The following is a 21,957-nucleotide window of genomic DNA, read 5'->3' as shown; positions in this document are numbered from 1 at the left end:
AATACTTCTTCTGACCAAAAATGGATCATTTTAAGTTTATCGAAGTATATGTTCAAGTATTCTCATCTCTTAACCTACAGTGTACTAGTTGTATACTCAGTCAAAAAGTTTAGTTTACAGAAGTGTACTTAAAGTACACTCAAAGTACAGTCGAATATACTTTGCATTTTTGTTATAAAATAAGTACACTTACAGTTTAGTACGCTAGAATATACTTATTTACGCTAAGGAAAGTTCAAAGGTACATTTCAAGTATACTACGTCAATTGTAGAATAAAACAAGAATACTCATAGTACACTTGAGTATTCTTGCTTTTGCTAAGCGTTCAAAAGTAAACGTTACTTCAATTTTAGTATAAAATTATAAGTAAAACTTGGGTATACTTCTTTATGGTAAGGGAGTTTTAAAAGTTAACTCCAGGTTTACTTTTTTAATCTTAGTGTAATACAAGGATACTCATAGTACACTGGAATATACTTCTTTTTGCTAAAGGATGCCAAATGTAAATTTTATGTATATTACTTGAATTTTAGTATCAAATAAAGACAATCATAGTACACTAGAATATACTTATTTACGCTAAGGAAAGTTTCAAAGTGTTCTGCTTCAACTTTAGTGGAAAATAAGTATACTTGTAGTACACTACGAAATACTTCTTTTTTGCTAAGGGAGAACAAACGGGAAAAGTAATTTACAGTCAGGAATATCTGAGATGTCAATGTAGTAAAATGAAAAGATACAGGATGAGAGGAAAAGATAAAAAGATGAAGAGAGACAGCTGGTGCTCTCTTTGAACATTCTCCGCCTCCATATCCCATGATGCAGTGCTGCGTTCAGCTGCAAAACCCAGCTGACCTCGACGTTTTCTCTGCTGTAAGTCCTCAGACGATGATGATGATGATGATGATGATGATGATGACACGGGACAGTGTGTTTTGCAGTTGAAGGGGCAGCACACACACACACCAGGATCCAGACCCTCTAGCAGGACACCTGGGCCGACTTGGGCTGGTCCGCCGTGCCGTCCATGGACCCGGCCGTGTGAGAGCGACCTCGCTGGGGGTCGGCCGAGCGGTTGCGGCCCTCGTTGGTGTGCGAGCGCGAGCGGTTGCCCTCGCTGGTGTGGGAACGAGACCGGTTGCCCTCGAAGGAGGTGACGCTGGAGCCCGAGGCCGTGCGGGAGCGAACCAGGCGGGTCATGCTGGCCGCCGGCACTGAAGGGGGGGAACGAGTTACAGAAAAGATGATGAAGGTGCAGAGAAATAAACGTCGAGAAATCAATTTCTGGTAAATAAATACAAAATTCTGGGTCTGAGAAATGGTGAAAACTTTTCCTTAACACTAGTTTTGTTTCATTATTTTCTGATTCTCATTGATATTTTCATTTTGAGCACCAGAACAATATAATTCTATTGCGATTGTTTGGATCAAACCAGGGCAAAGTGTAGTATTTATTTCAATTTTTCATTAATACTCTCCTCTGTTTCTCACATTTCCGTTTTTTTGCCCCCGAAAATATTTAATTAAAATTATATATATATATATATATGTTTTAAATCAGAAGAATAAATCAAAAGGTATGTAAGATCCAATAAAATAATTGAATTAAATGTTAATATAATAAAGTTAAATAATATTTAATCAAATAATTTTTAGCATATTTAGCTTGATGTTATGTTTCTTAACAATATAAATTAATGAAGTCATTCATTAAATTACTCTCCCTGGAGAGTATTTGAGGCCATATTTAGTTTGCCAAGTCATTTTATTGTGGTCTGTCGGATGGTTGACTAAATCAATCAAAGTAGGTTAATGTTCTTGTTGATATGTTGATCAATAAATATGCCAGTGTTTAAGATAAGATAAGAAAAAAAATAGATTGTTCTTGTCAACATTTATACAGAGACTTCATGTAAAACGGAGGTTGCACAAAATAAATCTAATAATTCCTGTTGAAAAAAAAACAAAAAAACATTGATATTTTGGCCCCTAGTGCGATTGAGTTTGACGCCACAGAAGTACACAGTTGGACGTGAAAACCACATTTAAACGAAAACTGTTGCAATTACACTGTCTGAACACAGGGGGGAGCCAGAGAAAAAAATGTTCAGTCTTCAGTAGCACTGCAGGTGTCAAGACTGCGAACAATTATAACACAAAGTCTGAGAAAACTAAAAACAAAACATAAAGATTTTTTGTGTTTATTTTTCCTTTTTCCATATATATATATAAAACATCTTAACGTAATGTTTTTCACTTTTTCCTTGAATTTGTTCTCCATTAATTGCATTTCCTTCCACAAAGAGATGTTTTTAAATGTTTATTAAAACAATATTCTTTTTAGAATTAATGTTTTTTAGATATTTTTTTTACAATAAACTTCTGTTGATGTTCCTTCTTATCATCCCTCAACAAGGTTTTAATCAATGTAGTCATTTTGACATTTCTCGACAATCACTAAAATTGACATAAACCTTTTGTTGAGCTCATATGTTTAAAGCTTACATCAAAATAGTCACACATTACTTTATAATGTAATAGGTTTTTAAGGGGTTTTTTGCATATAAAACAAACCAGTTACCATTTCCGTTATGACCCTGGTTCTATGAAAGTGTGCTCGTCCCTGTACATTCTCATAGCAGCAGCCTCTAGAGGGCAGAGCGTGCATGAGGTAGAATTGTTCTTTATTTATGAGATTGTAGATTGTTACCAAGATTAAGAAAACCTTAAGATTCGACACAGAATCGATTTATGAAACTGTTACCAGAGTGACTTCTGAGGGGGAATAAATCCTACTCACTGTATCCCATGCCCTGGATGAAGTACTTGAACGCCTCGGTGAGTTTGGCAGGCTGTGGAAGAAGAAGAAGAAGAAGAAAAGTTGATGGAACGCACATGTCTGGACGGTGTTTTTGTGAGTCGTGGCAGCTGGTGTGAGCAGGTAAAGCTCAGGCTGAAGGATTAATGCTCTTAAGGCTTTTCCTCGTCCACACAGTAGCACGTAAACACACTCGTGTATTTGTACACACCTGGTCCACCTGGGGCATGCCGCCGCAGTCGGCCATCTGCGTGGAAAAACAACAAACGACATCAGCAAATGGCACGTTCTCGACACCGACCATTAACCCTCGATGTCATCGACACTTTCCCTCGGACTGGATCACGACCGTCGTGTTAGTTTTACATAAACGTTGCCGAAGGGCCAACAAAAGTAGGTCAGTTGCACAAACCGAGGCGAGCGGCACGTCTCGCATCGGCGCCGGTTAATAAGTCACCGGGTAAACACTGAGCTCCTGACATCTTATCTGCTGATGGTTTTCCATCAATCTGGACCGGACTCTCACCTTTAGCAGGGTGGCCTTTGTCGGGTCCAGCTTGGTGTTGCACTCGACCTGCAGCAACAAACAGTGGCTTTATCAGGATTATGATTAAAGTCGGGAGATTAATGAACAATAAGTGCTGACGGTGCGGCGGCAAGAACACATCTACACGCCAGAAACAAAATAAAGAAACTTGGTCATTAAAATCTCTTGAAACAAATGTATATAATCTATTTCTGGAAACACATTTCAAATGTCTTACTTTTCTTCTTTTTTTAAGGTTAATATTTTGTATTAGTGTTTCCATGGATCAAGAAATTGTAATTTAGTTTCACTTATAAGAAACTGTTATTATGATTTTAGACTCTTTCTCATATTTTTTTCAGAGTTTGTCAATTTGTTATAAGGGTTGTTAAAAAAAAAAGAAGATCATTTTGTCAATTTCTTTCAGGAACTAGTCCTTTTTTTTTTTTAAAGTTTTTCTGAATATGTTTCCAGAATTTGTAAATTGGTTTCAGGAAATAGTCATTTTGTTTCAGAGTTTTTGATTAGTTCAACACAGAGTTTGTCATTTATTTTTTTATTTTTTTAAAATAAAATTATTACCTTTTATTTATTATTTTATTATATTTTCTTTTTTTTAATTATATATTTTTACTTTTCTAAATATAAATTATATTTTCCTAATTCTATTATATTTTCTTAATTTTATTTTCTTTTCTCAACTGTATTTTATTTTCCCAATTATATTATATTTACTTAATTTCATTATATTTACTTAATTTCATTATATTTTCTTAATTTTATTATATTTTCACAATTTTATAATATTTTCTTAATTTCATTATATTTTCTTAATTTCATTAATTTTCTTAATTTTATAATATTTTCTTAATTTTATTATATTTTTTTAATTGTATTAGATTTTCAACATTTCATAATATTTTCTTAATTTTATTACAAATTACTTACTTACTTATCTATTTAATTTGATAATATTTTCTTAATTTCATTATATTTACATTTTTTATTATATTCGTTTTTATTGCTTTTATATTTTCTTTGATCCCGGCTGTTGCAACATATTTGGATGCTTATTCAAAACAGGTATTTACAGTATATTTATAAGAATATGATAGATTTAAAACAACACTATCATCATAGAACACATTGTTGTTTATCATTTATAAAAAATTAACTCGTCCAGTTGTTTCATCAGTTAAACTGTCAAGTATCATGTTGACTCAACAGTCCAGAAACCAACCCTTGACTCGACAAATACAGTCAATCTTTGACTCCGAGAGATTAAAACTTAAACCACCGGGACATTTTTTTAATCATTGTGTCCGAGGGCTCCTAAGGTCGGGATCACGTCTTCAAGAAAAAACATCCGGGACACGTGAGCAGGAAGTCGAATTATTCCGATCAATAGCAAGAACTCACCACGGCCTCCACGGCAGGAGAACTGTCGCCCACCACCAGCAGAGAAGGACACCTGGACGAGACCAGATGTTTGATTAAAGTTGAATTAAAAACGGTTTATTTTAAAAGAAAATAACTCACTTCAGGGTTCGGTTGTTGCATCCAGGGGCCGGTCTCTCGATCTCCAGGTCCCTCCGGCTGCACACATGTCACACCATTAATTAACTTCCTTTCATTGTGTTTTTTTATTCAACTTTTTCACAATTTAAATCTCTTTTTATAGTTTTTCAACAAGTTTTTTTTATCATGAGGTTCTCTGTTCACGACTGATCTCTGTTTACCTTTCGTAGGCCTTGACGAACAGATGCAGGTTGTACGGGTTCATGTCGTTGACGATGTGGTGCCGGTAAGTCCCGATCAGGTCCTGGTTGTTGTGGATCTCCTCCTGTGAGGAAATGGTCCAAGAGGTCAGCGTGACCCGGAAAAAAAACGTGGAAACTTTTGGCCCGGAGAGTTTTGTCGTTACCTTTCCGAAGAGGTGGGAGATGATAATGTCGGGCTCGGCGTGAGTCCAGCCGCTGATCTGAGAGACGCCAGAAATGTTTGACTTTTTGACTAAAACTAAACAATCATACGTTTCTATGATCAAGGTTTTCTCAACTTTGCTGAAAATATTTTTGAATTAATAGTTTAAAACAACATATCTTGAAATTATAAAGGCTGTGAAGTCAAAAACATATAAAACCGCTGAGAAAAATGACAATAACCTGAAATAAATGTACAAAGAGTTTGTAAACTTGTAAAAAAAAGAGTTTGGGATTTTGTTTTTTAGAGTTTGTGAAAAAAAAATCAAAAGTTTATACATTTATTTGAATTTCTTTTTAAATTTGTTTCAAGAGTTTGTGATTTTATGTTCAAAAGTTTGCAAATTTGTTTTTAATATGTTTAAATTTGTTTCAAGACTTTGTACATTTGTTTTCAAAAGTAAGATTTTTTTTTTCAAAATTTGTGTCAAAGGGTTGTTATTTTGTTTAAAGAGTTTGTTAATGTGTTTCAAAATCTAGTTTATTTTGATTCAGGAAATTATCATTTTGTTTAAAGGTTTGTAAATTTGTTTCCATAGTAACATTTTTTTTAAAGTTTGTAAATTAGTTTCAATAGTTTTTTAAAATAAATTTTAAGTTTAAAGGGTTCAATATTTAGTACATTTGATTGAGAAAATTATCATTTTGATTCATGGTTTGTAAATTTGTTACATTTGCTTTAAGATTTTTGTGAATGTGTTTCAAGAGTTTGTACTTTCGTTTCAATTATAATTTGTTTCGAGGTTTGTAAACATTTACAATAGTTAAATTGGTTTGTCAAGAGTTTGTCAATTTGTTATAAGAATTTGTCAATTTTGTTCAAGAATGTGTCAATTTGTTTCAGAGTTTGTAAATGGATTGATTGCACTTCCAACTCACCTTATGAAATTCAACCTAAACTAAAGTATTTTATTTTCTTAAAGTCACCAGTCCGAATGTTGAATTGTTTAAATGTACATTTTCATTTTCTAGCCTTTTGTTTTAAATATATAGTTTGCCTCGGAAGGTACCTTGTGTGCCGCCCAGTTCATCCATCCTTCAGCGCACGGGTTGATGTTGATCAGCATCAGACCTTCCACCATATTGGGATAGTCCAGCTGAAAACACAACATTTACAATAAGCTCAAGAAATTAAAAATAATGGAAGGAAAAATGAGTCTGTTTTTACTGTGGCCTTCATAAGGTCTTGCTATGAAATCATGGAGAATTGATCCTGATTCTAATTCATCACTCATTCAACTCTCAATATGACTTAACATAGTCATAGTGACCCAAAGGCCTGAAAACAAATGTGTTTTTAGTATCCCTTGTGTTGTGGGGAACGACCTCCACCTCAGCATATTTATTCATGAAAGCCAGGGAGGTAGTCCACTTGACCCAGAGACAACACAAGGGATACCACAAACACATTTGTTTTTTAAGGCCTTCGGGTCATCTTGACCCAGAGAGAAGGGTTGGACAGACTTTATTAATCCCTCTGGAGATCCTCTGGAAATTTGGTTTCCAGTTCACAACAGACGATAGTTTCATAAAGACAAGAACACGAACAAAGTGCACATAAAAGAACAACGTGCAAGGCATGACAAAGTGCAAATATAGAGAACATAGAATCGAAGGAAATAGTGCGAAGAAAAGGATATAAAGATTGACCCAGGGACAACACAAGGGATACTACAAACACTTTTTTTTCAGGCCTTCGGGTCACCTTGACCCAGAGGCAACACAAGAGTTAATAGCTAAACTATTTTTTTAGTTGTTGTTGTTGTTTAGGGGATGATCATTCTCATCATTTTTTTTCCTTTTGTAAAAATAAATTATTTTTAGTTAATATTAAAACTAGCAAAAATAATAAAAGAAAGTTAAGTCAAATAAAAATTTTAAATAAAAAAAATGTAACAAAAGTGTATTTACGTGCAAAACAATTAAATTGTTTTTATATTATATTTATATTAATTATATTATTTATTTGTTACAAATGTATTATTATTATATATTTTTTAATTGAATTGAAATCTATGTCACAATTACACAAGTATTGTAATAACAGCCTTATAGCGATTTTTCCTGCTTTTTTCATTAAATTTTTCTCCAGATTGAAACTCTTCTTTTCTTTGTCAAGTCTTTTTTCAGGCCCTTCACTCCAGACAAACTGTGGCCCCTTGAGAAAGTGAAATCAGGTGGAAAATAAAAGCGTATATTTGCTCCAGGTTCAGAGCAACAAGTGAGACTTCCAGCTGAGCTCAATGTTAGTCTTGATCTGATCCTCAGGAATTCCTGCAGCTTTCCTGGCTCAGCGGGATCAAGGAATAAGCCACGTTGCCAAAATCATCAGAAAGTGAAAAAGCAAGACCCGCAGGTGCCAATAATCCCAGATTGATTAAAAGTTGACTCACGGCGAATCTGCTGAGGATGTAGGCTCCGGCGCCGAAGCCCATCCCGATGACGCTCTTCAGCCTAAGACGAGGAAACTGTTAGAACAACCGGATAGAAAGGCTTCCTGGAGGGAGGAGGCAAGAGTCGGGCGGTGAGGTCGGCGCTCCACGTACCCAAAGTGCTTCAGGATCAGAGGGAGGGTCTCGGACACCTGGTCCATGGACGGGTACTCGTACCTGTGAGGACCCCGGAGGCACCGGATTAGATCGTACGCACACTTACTTTAGATTATTATTATATAGTACTTTAGATCGTTATTTTATCTCGGGGTCAAGGTGACCCGATGGCCTGGGAAAAAAATGTGTTTGTGGTACCCCTGTGTTGTCTTTAGGACAAGGTAAACAACCTCCACTACTTCATATGTATTTATGGAAGCCAGGGAGGTCGTTCACCTTGACCCAGAAACAACACAAGGGATACCACAAACACATTTGTTTTCAAGCCTTCGAGTCACCTTGACCCAGAGAGAACAAAAGGGTTAGATTGACTTTATTTATCCCTCTGGAGATGATGATAGTTTCATAAAAACAAGGTCAAGTGCAAATAAATGAACAAAGTTCAAGGGATGACAAAGTGCAAATATAAAGAACAAAGTGCAATAGATGACAACGTGCAAATAAAGGAACAAAGTTCAAGGGATGACAAAGTGCAACTATATATATAAAAAAAAATTATGGAGGGAAGAATTGGATGAATTGAGAATAAGTGACATCATAACAAGAATTATCTCATTCAGACTTTCAAAATAAAAGCTTCTATTCAATCAGCTCATCAATAATAAAAAAGAGAACTCACTCCCAGAAAGACAGAAAAAAATATTTCAAATTTTTTTTGGGGGGGGATTCATTAGCATTTCGCGAGCTTTTTACTGCGATTAATTGATTTATATATTTACCTTTATTCTTCCCACTTTAAATACCGAAACACACATTTTCTCGAACTCCTGTGTTGTTCTCAGTATTATCTTGATCTTTAAAGTATGTACTTTTTTGAGTATTGTTTTGATTGTCTAAGCGCTTTGTGACCCTGGTCTCGAAAAGCGCTATATAAATAAATATTACTTACTTACTTACTTACTTATATAAAGAAACACAGTAGACATTTAAATATTATAAACAAAGACAATCATAAGTATTATAATAATAAGTGTTGTTTTTATTTGACTAATGGAGTTTTGTCATAAAAAATCTCAAGTACAATCTGTTTATTTGAGAGAGTCTTGTCGAATAGTACAGTTTTAAACGGAGTACTTCGGTGTTTACAGCAGAGATTAGACGAAAGGTCGTCGTAGGAGAACATCCGCACTGATCTACCCGCTCAGGTCAAAGGTCAAGAGTCACAGACTGACCGTCAGTGCAAGTGTGTTCACTCACCCGGTGGAGAAGGAGTTGGCGCCCTCGTGCTGCCCGGGGGCGTCGACGTGACACACGGCGAAGTGATGCATGATCTCCGACATGTCCTCGTGGCTGAAGAGCGTGTTCCAGCAGGTCTTGTCTGAGGACCACAGAGGAATCAGATCTGGTTCAAGTCTTCGAGGCTCTGAGGACAGACTTACGGTTCAGTCCGATGTCATGGAAGGTCAGGATGACCGGACGCTCGCCCTTGGGAACGCCCTTCATCGTGCAGTGGATTCGTCCGTACGGAGTCTCCACGTCGTGCTCCTGCAGACACGAGCAGGACTTACTGAGCGTGTTTAGAAACCAACATATAGAACAATACCTTCAAAAATATACGTATATTTCAAGTTAATTACTTATGTTTTATCTCCATTGCTACTTATATTAATTTCTTTTTATACTTGTTCGTCTTTCATGCATACTTTTATAGGTTAAACTCTTTGTTTTTTTTCAACTTTCATCCATTGTTGTTTTTTTTCTTTCTTTATTACAATCTTAATCGCAATTAATTGCATGATTTCAATGATAAATCACGATTAATCGCAGTGTATATGCTAAATAAATTATCTTTAATGAAAATAATTATATTAAAATTGTATTTTAAATAGATTTTAAAGTAAATTAATAATAAAATAATACGTTTATGAAGTTTTATTTTATTTTAATTTTTACGGATTAAATAGACATATGTATATTTTTAATGGTTAGGATTTTATTTCATGTTTAATGTTGCAAAACTCTATCAAAGCACATTCCTAATTGGTGGAACCCTTCACTGATAATTTAAATTTAAAAAATCTGATTCTGGTTAATACCCTTTGCTGTTGCAATAGGCTTTGATTTATTCTTTTTTTTAATTCACATTTTGCTAAATATGTTAAATAACTTGAAAGTGTCGGCACAAACAGAACATTGAAATAAAAGTGCACTTAAGAAAACTTTTAAATTATTTTGGATGTTGCGTATACAATCAGATTTATCGTGATACATCATCAAGTTAATGCAAAAATCGCAATAAAAAAATTAAAAAATGTTGCTAAACCTTATTTTTAATAAAAACATTTATCTTTACTTGTACTTTAAATTGCTTGGTTCTATTAAGTTATTATTATAGAGAAAGGAACCACACAAAAGTCATCATGAATAGATCTACACAGGTTTTACAGTAGTAAACAAATACTGATACAACCCGGACAGTTAGACGTTTGAAAATAGTTTTTAAAATATTAATAATAATTATTAATGGAAACTGAATGAGTTAATAAAATATTCCAACAAATAGAATGATAAATCAAACGCCCATTCACTTAGATTGATAGAATTTGGCCAAGAAGCTGATGGACATAGTGGAAAAATACTAGGTAGTATAGTCAAAACAACAGTGGTCCAAGCATTGACCCCTGAGGAACCACAGCTTGTTTTTTTTCCTGCTCATGATTAATATCAAACTTGATGGTTAATGACTGACACGTCATGATGGCTCGACGGGTTTTTATCGAATAACTCAATCACAGAATGATTTAATAATTAGCTAATGGTCAAAAGTAAAGAAAATTAAAAATAAAATGTTTTTTAAAGATAAACAGGAGTTTTAAGGAACCAGCTAAAACTCAAATCTATGTTTCGTACTCACATTTGATTCAATTTCAGGCACAATAATCTCCATTTCAGAGTCCTCCAGAACCATGTTTGCAACAATATCAAACTTTCCCAAAAATAAAAGCTGCGGCGTCTGGTCGAGCTATAGATACAAATACCAGCAAAGCTGGACCCGCGGGGCTTTATACCCACGCTGCTGACCGGTCGGCCTAAGCCTCCCAACCTCCCATGGTGCCTTGCGAGCTGGTCAAAACAAGCTAATTCAAGAGGAAGAGATCCTTAAATTGGATCACTCAATTGGTCAGACGGTGGGAGGTGTTGACTGGACGACAACTATTCAAAATATTTTGTTTATATTACGTACGTACAAACATCCACACGTGCAGTAATATTTATTATCGTTATGTGTTGAAGTATCTGTTTATTAGTTATGGAATGCACAAGATGGACGAGGTTCTCCTCAAACCAGTTTGGACCGCCCGAGATCAGTCGCGGATCCAAACAAGCTCTTGACCTATTTAGTGGTCGTAATGTGCACGTACACCCCTGGCTCCGCCCACCTCACCACCCGGGTGGACACCCTGGACTGCGCTGGTGAGATAATCCCGTAAGAGTGTCGTGTTCATTCATAAATCCTGACCAATCACTGAAGTAAACAAAGTCACTGCAGGTTGAAGTTGTCCTTTTATTCAAAAGAACTGCTTTATTTTTTTAAATAAATCAATACACAGATATGTCTCAATATCTTTACCATACTGTATTTTTTCTATTTGTTTTCCCCATTTATTTTATTTTTAATTTATTTAATTTTGCTTTCACATCATATTCTATTTTAATCACTGTTCTTTCATGGTTTATAGTTGTATAAAGCTAGATGGCAGCGGCCATTACATGAGGAGTAATTAAATCCTTCGCGATTCCAGAGATGACTGAGGACGAGAGGATACAGTGAGTCCAGCAGCTTTTAAAGCTGATGTTTGGACATATTTTGGTTTGAAAACAAATGAAATCAGTTACGACTTCGTCAAGAGTCATGTGGTCTGTAAATACTACAACACCAGAGTCAAGTACTGGACAATACTACTAATATATCCTTGTAACTACAGCTTATCGTATCATACCAATACACACTCATATTTTCAGTAAATACATATATGAACTGGGGTGTCGACGTAAGCATTTTACTAAGATGTTGATTCATGGTCCAAAATGTTGAAAATAAATGAAGCTGTAGTTCAGCTACAGTAACTGGTAAAATGAATACATTACTGTCCAAATATTTTTTTCATCTTTCTTTTCTTCTTCTTGTCATTTACTTCTTTTTTTCAGGAGTTTATTTTTTTTTTGAGTTATTAAACAATCGTAAACTTTGAGTCAGAATTTTATTTTTTGGAATTCATCTTAAAAGTACAATCCTAGAATTTAGCAATCAGAAATGTTAATATAATTTTGTACTTTAAAATCATATACACTTGTTGGACTATTGTTTTTTATATATATATATATATATATATATATATATATATATATATGTATTTCAACTGATTTCTTCTTTTCCATCCTAGTATTTTAAACCACTTAAAATTAGGTGTAAATATGGGAAACACATATTTTTGGTACATTTTTGGGGACATTTTTCCTGTGAAGTTACAGTTAATATTAAACCCAAAATAAACCTTTTTTTCAACATGTTTTCAGTTGAACTTGTATTATTTTGATTTGAAAACCCTTTAACCAAAAGGTGTGAAAACTAAAAAAATCTAAAACTGGGGCAAAAAAGTAAAAAAAAAAAGCATGTTTACAAAACAGGAAGTATGATTTTGATATAGTCATTCTTTTTGAAGCTCAATTTATCCTAATTTTCTCTGTGTTGTTTCTCATTCACTAAACTGATTGCAGTTTTACTTGAGTTTGACAAAAGCTGCTCAAGCATCAATAGTTTTTTTGTTTCGTTTTCAAATAAAAAATATCAGGTTGCGTGTCCACTCACCATGGTAGCGAGCTGCTGCACGGCTTCTCTCAAGCCCTGAAAGAAAGAAAAAGACACACATTATCCACTAATGCAATCACACACACACACACACACACACACACACATGCGTGCGCGCACGTACACTTCAACCTAATTTACCGACAGTTACATCCTCTCCCTGGATTATTGTGACTCATTTAATTCGCTGCTGTTGTTGAAACAGATTTTCCCCTCGTGCATGTTCTGATGTGCAGCATATTCAGGACAGAAGTCATGGAAGGACGAAGCTTTTGATTCTCAGCAGCAGATAAACTACGACACAGTGCTTTATTTCAGCAGAGGAACACACTCTTGGTTCATCGAGTCCAGTGTTTGGCTTTTAAAGGGATGAAGGAAGTATTTATTTCAAGTTAAAAACAGCTCATAAATGATTAATAGTTTATTATTAAATTAGTTTATTAGAACAAAAACTTCTAAATATAAAAGTATATTAAATATTTTATATCAGAAATAGAAGATATTCACATTTCAATTATCTTGCACATTTTCTTAATTTATTTTTATTTAATTTAACTTAAAAGCAGCGACACACATTTTTCTGATTATTTTTACACTCTATTTTTGCATATATGTGAGTGAGAATATTGTATATGACTAATGTGTGTATAACAGTGTTTGCTTTTACTGACAAAGTGTGTAAATAGGAAGCGTTAAACAAAAAAGTGATTTAAGATTCAAACAAGTAATGCCTTATAACATTAAATCATCTGAATATAAATAAATGTGATGTATTTTCGTCGCGTAGGAGTCATGTTTACATCTGTTTCTCTGTCAGTGGAAGTTATTTTGTAAAAAAAACATGGTTCTAAGAGTCCCTGTGAGACCCTCTGGCCACAGTGATACTCTGCTAGAGGGCTGAGCACGCATGAAGTAGAATATATTGTGAGTTAATGTACAAACCGGCAGCTCACGGTCCACCAGGAGGTGTTTGGTCTCAACTTGGATGTCGTCCATTTCTGTGAGCAGCTGCGTCTGAGAAGAAAAAAGGAATATTGTCGATCATCACATCCCTCAGATGAAGGAAAAACAGCCTCTTTGTAGTAACGACGTATTTAGTCTCCTTGATCCCACGTACAATTTTTACAATCATTTCTGTATCAAATAAAAAAGGCTACAAATAAATATTAATTCAATTTATTTTGATTAATTATTTTTTTAATGATTGGAATTTGAATATCAAACTATATATGTAAAAAAAATCATCCATTTAAAAAGTTTTTATTTTAATTTTAAAAAGAATTAATTACAAACATGTCAATAGAACAATTTTGTTACCTTTAATTATTCAATAATAACGAATTCAATAAATTGAATATTCAATTAATTAATCAATTAAAAAAATCAGCCTATTGAATATATATAACGATTAATTTAAATTGTTTTAAAAAAATACAAAAAATAAAAAAATACAAATAAAACATCTTAAAGTAAGTGACAAACACAACCTGGAAAATAATTCACATTTGTGTTGGAAAAAGAAAATCAACTCAATTATCTTGTTTTAAAATGATCGTATTTAACTTTTAAACCTGTTTGACAACTTTTTCTAACATTCACACTTTTTGTTTTCCAACCTTTAGACGGATGACGGGAAAAAAATGGGTGTGTTTTGTTGATTGAATATTTTCTTAAAAAGAGTTATTAGCTGTTCTTTGGATGTGGGTGTGTTTTTCCTATCTGCTGTGAACCTGAGCGTGAGCACGTCCACACACACACACACACACACACACACACTCACACACTCACACACTGGTGGTGGTGCAGACACAGCTCGTGACCTGCAGTGACATGCAGACCACACCTGCAGCCTCCCACACGGGTAAACACACAAAAATGTTCATGACACGTCTGAGTGGAAGAACAGGTCGAGGGAGACGAGGAGTCGTCGGGTCACGAGACTTTTTTAGTCTCTCGACAGAAACTGATCTTTTCTCATTCTTCGTAAACAAGTTTTTTTTTTCTTATTTTCGACATGATTCAGAGCAAGAGTCACGACCTGTGACGCAACATCTCAGCAGAGGTGGAGATCTTATCTCTGCATCTGATACCTGCCACTTCTCTGGTAAACTTTCACACACCAGTGAGTCACTCTACGCTGGAAGTGTGTGAGATCACCCTGAAAATAAATAATGAGTACATTTATGTGTACTAACTATGTATTATTCAGATCTCATTGAATTCTTCAGCGATCACACTTTTTTGTTTGGTTCTTTTCACTTAAAATGGAAATAAATGAAATAAAATTCAATTGTTTTCTTTTAGCTTTAATATTATATTAACATTTAAACCATTTAAAAAGGGTTTTAAGTTGAATTAAATGTATACTTACTTAAAAAAGAAGTGGAGAAGTTAAAAAAAAATCTAGAAAAGGTAAAACAAAAAATAAAGGTTGTTGAGAAGTTAAAAAAAAAAGATGTGAAGTAGTTATTCAAATATCTGAAAGAGTTAAATATATATATATATATATATATATATATATATATATATATATATATATATATATATATATATATATATATATATATATATATATATATATATATATATATATAACGACCCTCCAAGTAAAAGTGACCTGAAAAAGCTTCTGTAATGCTTTGCCGCCCAGCCAACCAATGACAGCCGTCGGCCACTCTTGACGTAGCAACACAGACGTAGAATTGAAAATACAGCGTTGTAGCGACCAATCAGCCGTCAGCATCATGTTGAAATGCATTGTGGGAGTTTGCTGTTTTGTTGTATGGCAGGTAACTCTGTACATTAAAATAAAGTTCAGTTTTAAAAAGCCTTCTAAAGATATTTGCCTATTTTTCCCCCTTTTTTTAAACCAAAGTCTTTACTCCGACACTTAAAGCACATTTTTAAACTCTTTTCTTTCTTTTTGACGGCCCCTTGCTGCATATCGTGGCCCCTGAAGGAAAGTCAACCCTGGTCTACAGTTATTCTGTACAATGACACAGCAAAGTTCGTTCACATGATTGAACGTGAAACTAAATACTCAATTTCATGCGTATCATCTGTTTAGTTTCAGCCACAGTTGTTATTTTAATTTCCATACATTGGAATTCTCTGCAGAAAGATTTCTGTCTTAAGTTAAATGCTGTTAAAAATGTTTTATTAAAAAGCTTGTTGTCACGGTGACCCTAGGTTGACATGGAAGGAGAAGAAAATGGTTCTTGAGAAGTTAAAAAAGGGGTGAAAAAGTTAAAGAAAGATCTAGAACCTTTAAACCTTTAAGCATTTAAACAATTTCACGAAGGAGACCTCCTGAGGGATCAATAAAGTTTTACCTTACCTTACCTTAACTTAACTAATTGAGTAGTTCAAAAAGATGTGAAGTCGTTTTTCAAATATATGAAGAAGTTAAAAAAATAAAAGATCTGGAAAAGTTCCAAAAATTCTTGAGAAGTAAAACAAAAAAAAAGATCTGGAGAAGATAAAAAAAAGATCTGGAGAAGTTTTAAAAAAAAAAAGATCTGGAGAAGATAAAAAAAAGATCTGGAGAAGTTTTAAAAAAAAAAAGATCTGGAGAAGTCCATTTCTCATTAGCAAAATAACCAATGGAGATCCTTCATTTTTGTCCACTGAGAGCCTCCATAGATTGTCATAAATACTGCACAAAAAAGTAAAAAAAAACACCAGTACTTGAGAAGTTTTTAATATAATCTTTAGTTAAGTTAAGAAAACTTTTTTTTTCTTGGCGTCTCATATTCCCAAGATCACTCGCTTCCACAGCTCGTTCAGAAAACCCATCTAAAAATAACACACTAAGACGAAACAAACATTTGTGTAACAAATGCATTAAATGTACTTTAGAGTCGGTCCTGTGACTGCACTGATGAATGTGTTTACAGTGTAGCCTTGAGTTTAGTATCGCTAATAATTGTTTTAAATTGCATTATAGTGCAGTTTTATCAGAACCAAGACTTTAATTGAGTCAAAGTTGACCAGACTCCCTTTAAACTTCAAGTCTTCGACTTTAAAAATGCCAAACATCGAGTCGGCGATGGCGTCCAAACAGGAAGTGGAATGAAAAGGCGTGAGTGCGCTGGCGAGAGAGACGCCAGGCGGGAGATGGTTCCGGTCATCAGGACGGGCGAGTGTTTTGGACCGGATCGCTCTGGTTTTCAAACGGCTCTTTGTCTTAACATGCGGGGGTCACCCGAGTGACCCCGCCGCCCCGACAGGAAGTTGAGAGAAATGTCAAAAATGATTCCTGCCGATCTTTTAATAGTCGCGCCATCATCGATGTCGAAGTCAAGCTTCTATTGACGATCTTGTGATTGTTCGCTGTGATATAAACTAAAACCCGGCAGCGGATTTTTTCTCGTTCAACAAAAGCGGTTCTGTCCGAACGTTTGAGCGATTGTGTGTCCGGAACACAGCGACCGACCCGTCGGACCACACAACAGAACAGAGCCAGCATCCAGCCTCGTCCCACAATAGCACAAAAGGCGAGGAAGAAAAAAAAAAGAAAGAAAGAAAGGAACAAGAAGTTCATTTTTCCGTGGAATGGTGGGTCGTCTTGACACTGCGGGACCTTTGTACGAGGGATCGGGTCTCGCTGAGATTCCACTGACGTGACACAGAGACCATGATAGTCCAGAACCACAGACTGTTCTGGATCTTGATGAAGGCCGAGAGACATGTAGCCGAGGTTACGAGAGTTCGCTCGGATCAGAACCTTGATTGTAGTTCATTTTGATTTTTTAAATAGTTTTTAACTACCTACTGTAGTACACACACAGATATTATCTTGAGTAGTATCACATACAAAAAATACGTAAAAGTGTGTATTTTTCAATATAAATCATTCAAGAACCATTTTTTTTTGTATTTATTTTCTATAAAACTGATTATGTAGAACTAATTCTGACAGTTACTGTTGTGTATTGTTTTGATCCCAGTTTTATAATCATTTTTGTTGTGTTTTTTTGTTGTTTTTTGTCCCTTGAAAAACTATGTTAAATATTTACATTTATTGTTATAAAATGTGTTTAATCCTTGCGTTAGCTCTGGGTCAAGGTGACCCAAAGGCCTGAAAACAAATGTGGCGTCCAGAAGAACACATGTAAACGCTTTGTTTTTCCGCATTCGGGTCACCTTGACCCAGAGAAAACACAATTGTTCTATCAAATACAAACTGAATTAAATAGTATTTATGAAAACAACAGTTTGTTTGTATATGAATTTGCTATTTTTTACTGTTTAAAACCAATGACTGTGGGAGAAAAATAAATAAAAATAATCTTTATTGGATTCTAATAAATATTGTTTGTTTGATTTAATTAAGCAGTAAATCAATATTTATTTACTAAAGCATGATTTTTATTTTTTACTTCAATTGATTTTGAGAATATTAAACTCATTATGTAGAAGTTATTCTATACAGCAAAAGTATTTTTCTTAATTCTTTTATAACTTTCATTTAAAATAAATATACACAAAAATAAATAGTACACATTAAAATGACAGTTTGTTTGTAATTCAATTAACTTTTTTTTACAGTAACAATTTAATCTGGGTGACAAAGAGATGAGAGCTTAAGTAGTATTATATAATTATTATTATATACAATTAACTGAATTAACCATATTTAAACTTGCTTTCTAAGAACATGAGTAAAATACCTGAGACAGTAAGTTTAACACTGATCCGTCGGGCCTGGACCGACTAGCAGGTGGTGATTTACCCAGACCCCTGTCGGACCCCTGTTCTAATCTGAAGTCCAGAAGTGCTGAACCACCAGATCTGGTCCCAGGAGCCGAACGAAGAACTGGGTCGACCTGCTGTTGACTCTCCAGGCGTAACTGTGTCGAGACAATGTTTAACCAGATATCGTTGTTCCTTATCTGAGCAGATTAATGCGAAGAGACAAATAATCAGGGAATAAATCTTCGGCAGGATAACGAAAGTAATAAAGCAGGAAAAACATGACTCAGCGGAACAGAGCGATGAAGTTGCTAACGCTATGTAGCCATTAGTGCTTTTGTTGACGTGTTATATTTTAAATTATTTAGGAATATAGAATGTTTTCGATAATAATGCCAACACACACCTAGCAAGCTTTTTTTTAGTGCTAACCGCGTGAGCATTTGATTAGCTTTGTTTGTTTTTGTACGGTTGACGACTGGGTTCTTTACAATAATAACAAAAATATTATTAAGAATATTGAACATAGTGGTAATCAGGTTAACATCTGATTAAAAGTAAGGGATGCTAACAAACAAATATTTGTAAGAGAGAAAAGAAGAATTATGTATTTGTAAGTAAGTAAGTAATTTGTATTTATATAATGTTTTCCAGACCAGGGTCACAAAGCGCTTAAACAATCAAAACAATACTCACTGAAATATATACTTTAACCCACTTTAGTTATGTTTATGTGTCACAGGAAAGTTTTAAAACTACAAAACTGCATTAGCAAAGTTTAATTGTGCAATTATAATACATACTAACATACAAACTAAAATTGAAGAGTAAATTCTTCAAATTCCAGTTAATTGACAATAAGACATGCTTAGTACAGTGTAGATGCTAACGTAGCATGTGTGCTAAGATAGTCGCGAGGATATCTATGGTCAAACTTTACTGATCAATCAATAAAGAACAAACATATTGCAAAACAAATACTAATAATTTCATGTTTATAACTGGAAGATGAGGAAACTAGCTCATAAATAAGTTTTACCCAAAGTGCAAGATATTTTAGCTGCAATGCTAACATACAGTAAGCTAAGGTGACAATACGTTCTCTTTAACTGATACTTCATTGTGTATATAACTTGATCTGCTCTCCCTCGACTAGACACAAGAAAACAAGATTTAGAATGAAATTGTGTATACTTAAATTTAGTTGTGTATACTTTCATGTAGTTGTGTACACTTTGATGTAATTGTGTACACATTGGTGTAGTTTTGTATACCATAACTCAGTTTTGTATAGTTTGATATAGTGGTGTAGACTTTAGTGTTGTTATGCACAGTTTGATTTAGTGATGTTGTGTACAATTTAATGTTGTTCTTTACTTAACGTTGTTGTGTATACTTTAACGTAGTTCTGTATACTTCATTGTGTATATAACTTTATCTATCCACTCGGCTAGACACAAAGAAACAACACAAAAAACGCGGATTTAAAATGAAATTGTGTATTCTTAAATTTAGTTGTGTATACTTTCATGTAGTTGCGTACACTTTATGGTAATTGTGTATACATTGGTGTAGTTTTGTAAAACATAAAGTAGTTGTGTATAGTTTAATATAGTGGTGTAGAGTTTAGTGTTGTAATGCAGTGTGATGTTGTGATGTTGTGTTCAGTTTAATGCTGTTTATTACTTAACGTCGTTGTGTATACTTTAACGTCGTTGTGTATACTTTAACGTATTTGGGTATACTTCAATTGTGTATATAACTTTATCTGCTCTGACTCGCCTAGACACAGAAAAACAACACAAAAAATGCGGATTTAGAATGAAATTGTGTATACTTCAATTTAATTGTGTATACTTTTATGTGGTTGTGTACACTTTAATGTAATTGTGTATACATTGGTGTAGTTTTGTAAACCATAACGTAGTTGTGTACAGTTTAATATAGTGGTGTAGACTTTGGTGTTGTTATGCACTGTGTGATGTAGTGATGTTGTGTACAATTTAATGTTGTTCTTTACTTAACGTTGTTGTGTATACTTTAACGTACTTCAATTGTGTATATAACTTTATCTGCTCTCACTATTGATCGACTCCTCGAGCCTCTATCAGGAATAAAAGACATGCGTTTAAATGAGGCCGAAGTGCGTAGAAAACACTCGACTAGACACAAAAAACAACACAAAAACTGCCGAGTTAGAATATTGTTACACAATGTTGAGTCTATTGTTGTGTTTCTTAACAACATCCTGTGAGAGAATCTATTGATATTTGTTGTCGTTAAGATCAAAAACTGCTGTGTGTTTGTTTCTCACACAGATTTTGTGTATGTGTGTGTGTGTGTGTGTGTGTGTGTGTTGGGGGGGGGGGGGGGGGGTTGTGTGTGTGACATCTGACTGGCTCTTCTCCAGACCGGTCCAGGTTTTGTTGGCAACAGGCGTGCATTGTGTGTTTGAAAACCAGTTGCTACACGCATGTTCTCTTTTGAATTATATGCTTCTTTTTTTTCTCTGTGTGTGTGTGTGTGTGTGTGCGTGTGCGTGTGTGTGTGTGTGTGTGTGTGTGTTTCCCATTTGCGAGGGAGGAACGTCGGAGTGCAGGAGTCTCTGGCAGAAGTGAGAGTGTTACGCAACCATCAACAGGAAACAGTTGGAGGACATGAAGTGACGATGACTAGATCTTTCTCTCAGCTGTGTTTTTATATTCTCTTCGTTTATTCTCTTCTCTCCGTTTATCCTGCAGAACCGAGACTTGTTTTTCATCCCAGAGGAAGTTCCTGTGAAGCCAGAACTGGCTGCTGCATCTTTATACTCTTGTTTTTTATTTATTTATTTATCTTTAAATCCAGAAGCATCCATCTGCAGGAACAATGATTGCTTCCTTAATCTTTAGGAACTCGCTTAATCTGTCAAATCCCTGGTTCCGAAAAAAAAAAAAAAAAAAAAATCAGCGGAGCAGCAGCAGCAGCAGCAGCAGGGACTGGGCGGCTAAGCTCTCACAGACCTACATTTTCAGATTGTCCAAAAAAAAAAAAAAAAAAGTGGGTGTCTATGGTCGGAACACGACAAGTCGTACAGTGGAGGAGGGGCTTTTTTTGAAAATAATACACTGTTAGCATCTGGACGCATCATCTGCCCTCCATGTCAACAAAAGAGGATTTTCGGCACCAAAAGAACGTGAACGCTAAGAAACTTTTCAGTTTTTTAAATCTTGTTTTGTAGTAGAAAGTGGTTGTGATAAGGATCCACGAGTTCCTCTTTCAATTTCTACACTTTTGAGTGACACAATTTAGTTGTAAAAAAAAAGAAAAAAAGATCCCACTTTAACTTGAGAAGCAACCAAAAAAACCAGAGACTCACCTGAGTGGTTTCACCTGGAGATGGTTCCTGTGTTCCTGGCTCTCACGACCCAAAGTCCACAAAAAAAGAAGTTCTTTTATGTTTGGTTTAGAACCTGAAAAAAACAACTGTTGCACTGACAGAAAACCCTTGTTTACAACGTGTAGCAGAAGGCGGATG

General features: G+C 34.7%; 1 protein-coding gene across 2 annotated transcripts; it reads right to left on the bottom strand.

Annotated features, from left to right (window-relative positions):
* Positions 1–850: 850 nt before the first annotated feature.
* Positions 851–21,957, bottom strand: ndrg1a (N-myc downstream regulated 1a). Of its 2 annotated transcripts, XM_087786369.1 has the most exons (16): positions 21,799–21,957; positions 13,689–13,760; positions 12,747–12,782; positions 9,316–9,421; positions 9,134–9,254; positions 7,874–7,936; positions 7,721–7,781; positions 6,338–6,424; positions 5,270–5,326; positions 5,085–5,188; positions 4,885–4,941; positions 4,765–4,816; positions 3,346–3,393; positions 3,031–3,066; positions 2,802–2,853; positions 851–1,215 (listed from the first exon to the last, which is right to left on the bottom strand). In XM_087786369.1, exons 2-16 carry the CDS (start codon positions 13,740–13,742, stop codon positions 983–985), a joined length of 1,167 nt encoding a protein of 388 aa, XP_087642495.1. In that variant the 5' UTR covers positions 13,743–13,760; positions 21,799–21,957; the 3' UTR covers positions 851–982. The 2 variants fall into 2 exon arrangements, with proteins under 2 accessions (XP_087642495.1, XP_087642496.1); XM_087786370.1 differs by lacking the exons at positions 12,747–12,782; positions 13,689–13,760; positions 21,799–21,957 and adding an exon at positions 10,791–10,867 and having other exon boundaries at positions 852–1,215.

This window comes from Callionymus lyra, chromosome 3 (assembly GCF_982586985.1).
Source record: "Callionymus lyra chromosome 3, fCalLyr1.hap1.1, whole genome shotgun sequence".
In the NCBI taxonomy this organism is placed as follows: Eukaryota; Metazoa; Chordata; class Actinopteri; order Syngnathiformes; family Callionymidae; genus Callionymus; species Callionymus lyra.
The sequence above is the reverse complement of the archived record's forward strand: the minus strand, read 5'-3'. Positions and strand labels throughout refer to the sequence as shown.

Excerpts from the sequence above, each read along its gene's own strand:
- ndrg1a (XM_087786369.1), bottom strand. The coding sequence starts at position 13,742 with ATGGACGACATCCAAGTTGAGACCAAACACCTCCTGGTGGACCGTGAG. Across the intron at positions 7,937-9,133 it reads GCCAACTCCTTCTCCACCGG|GTACGAGTACCCGTCCATGG; the intron begins GTGAGTGAACAC and ends GGGTCCTCACAG. Across the intron at positions 5,327-6,337 it reads TGAACTGGGCGGCACACAAG|ATCAGCGGCTGGACTCACGC; the intron begins GTACCTTCCGAG and ends GGCGTCTCTCAG.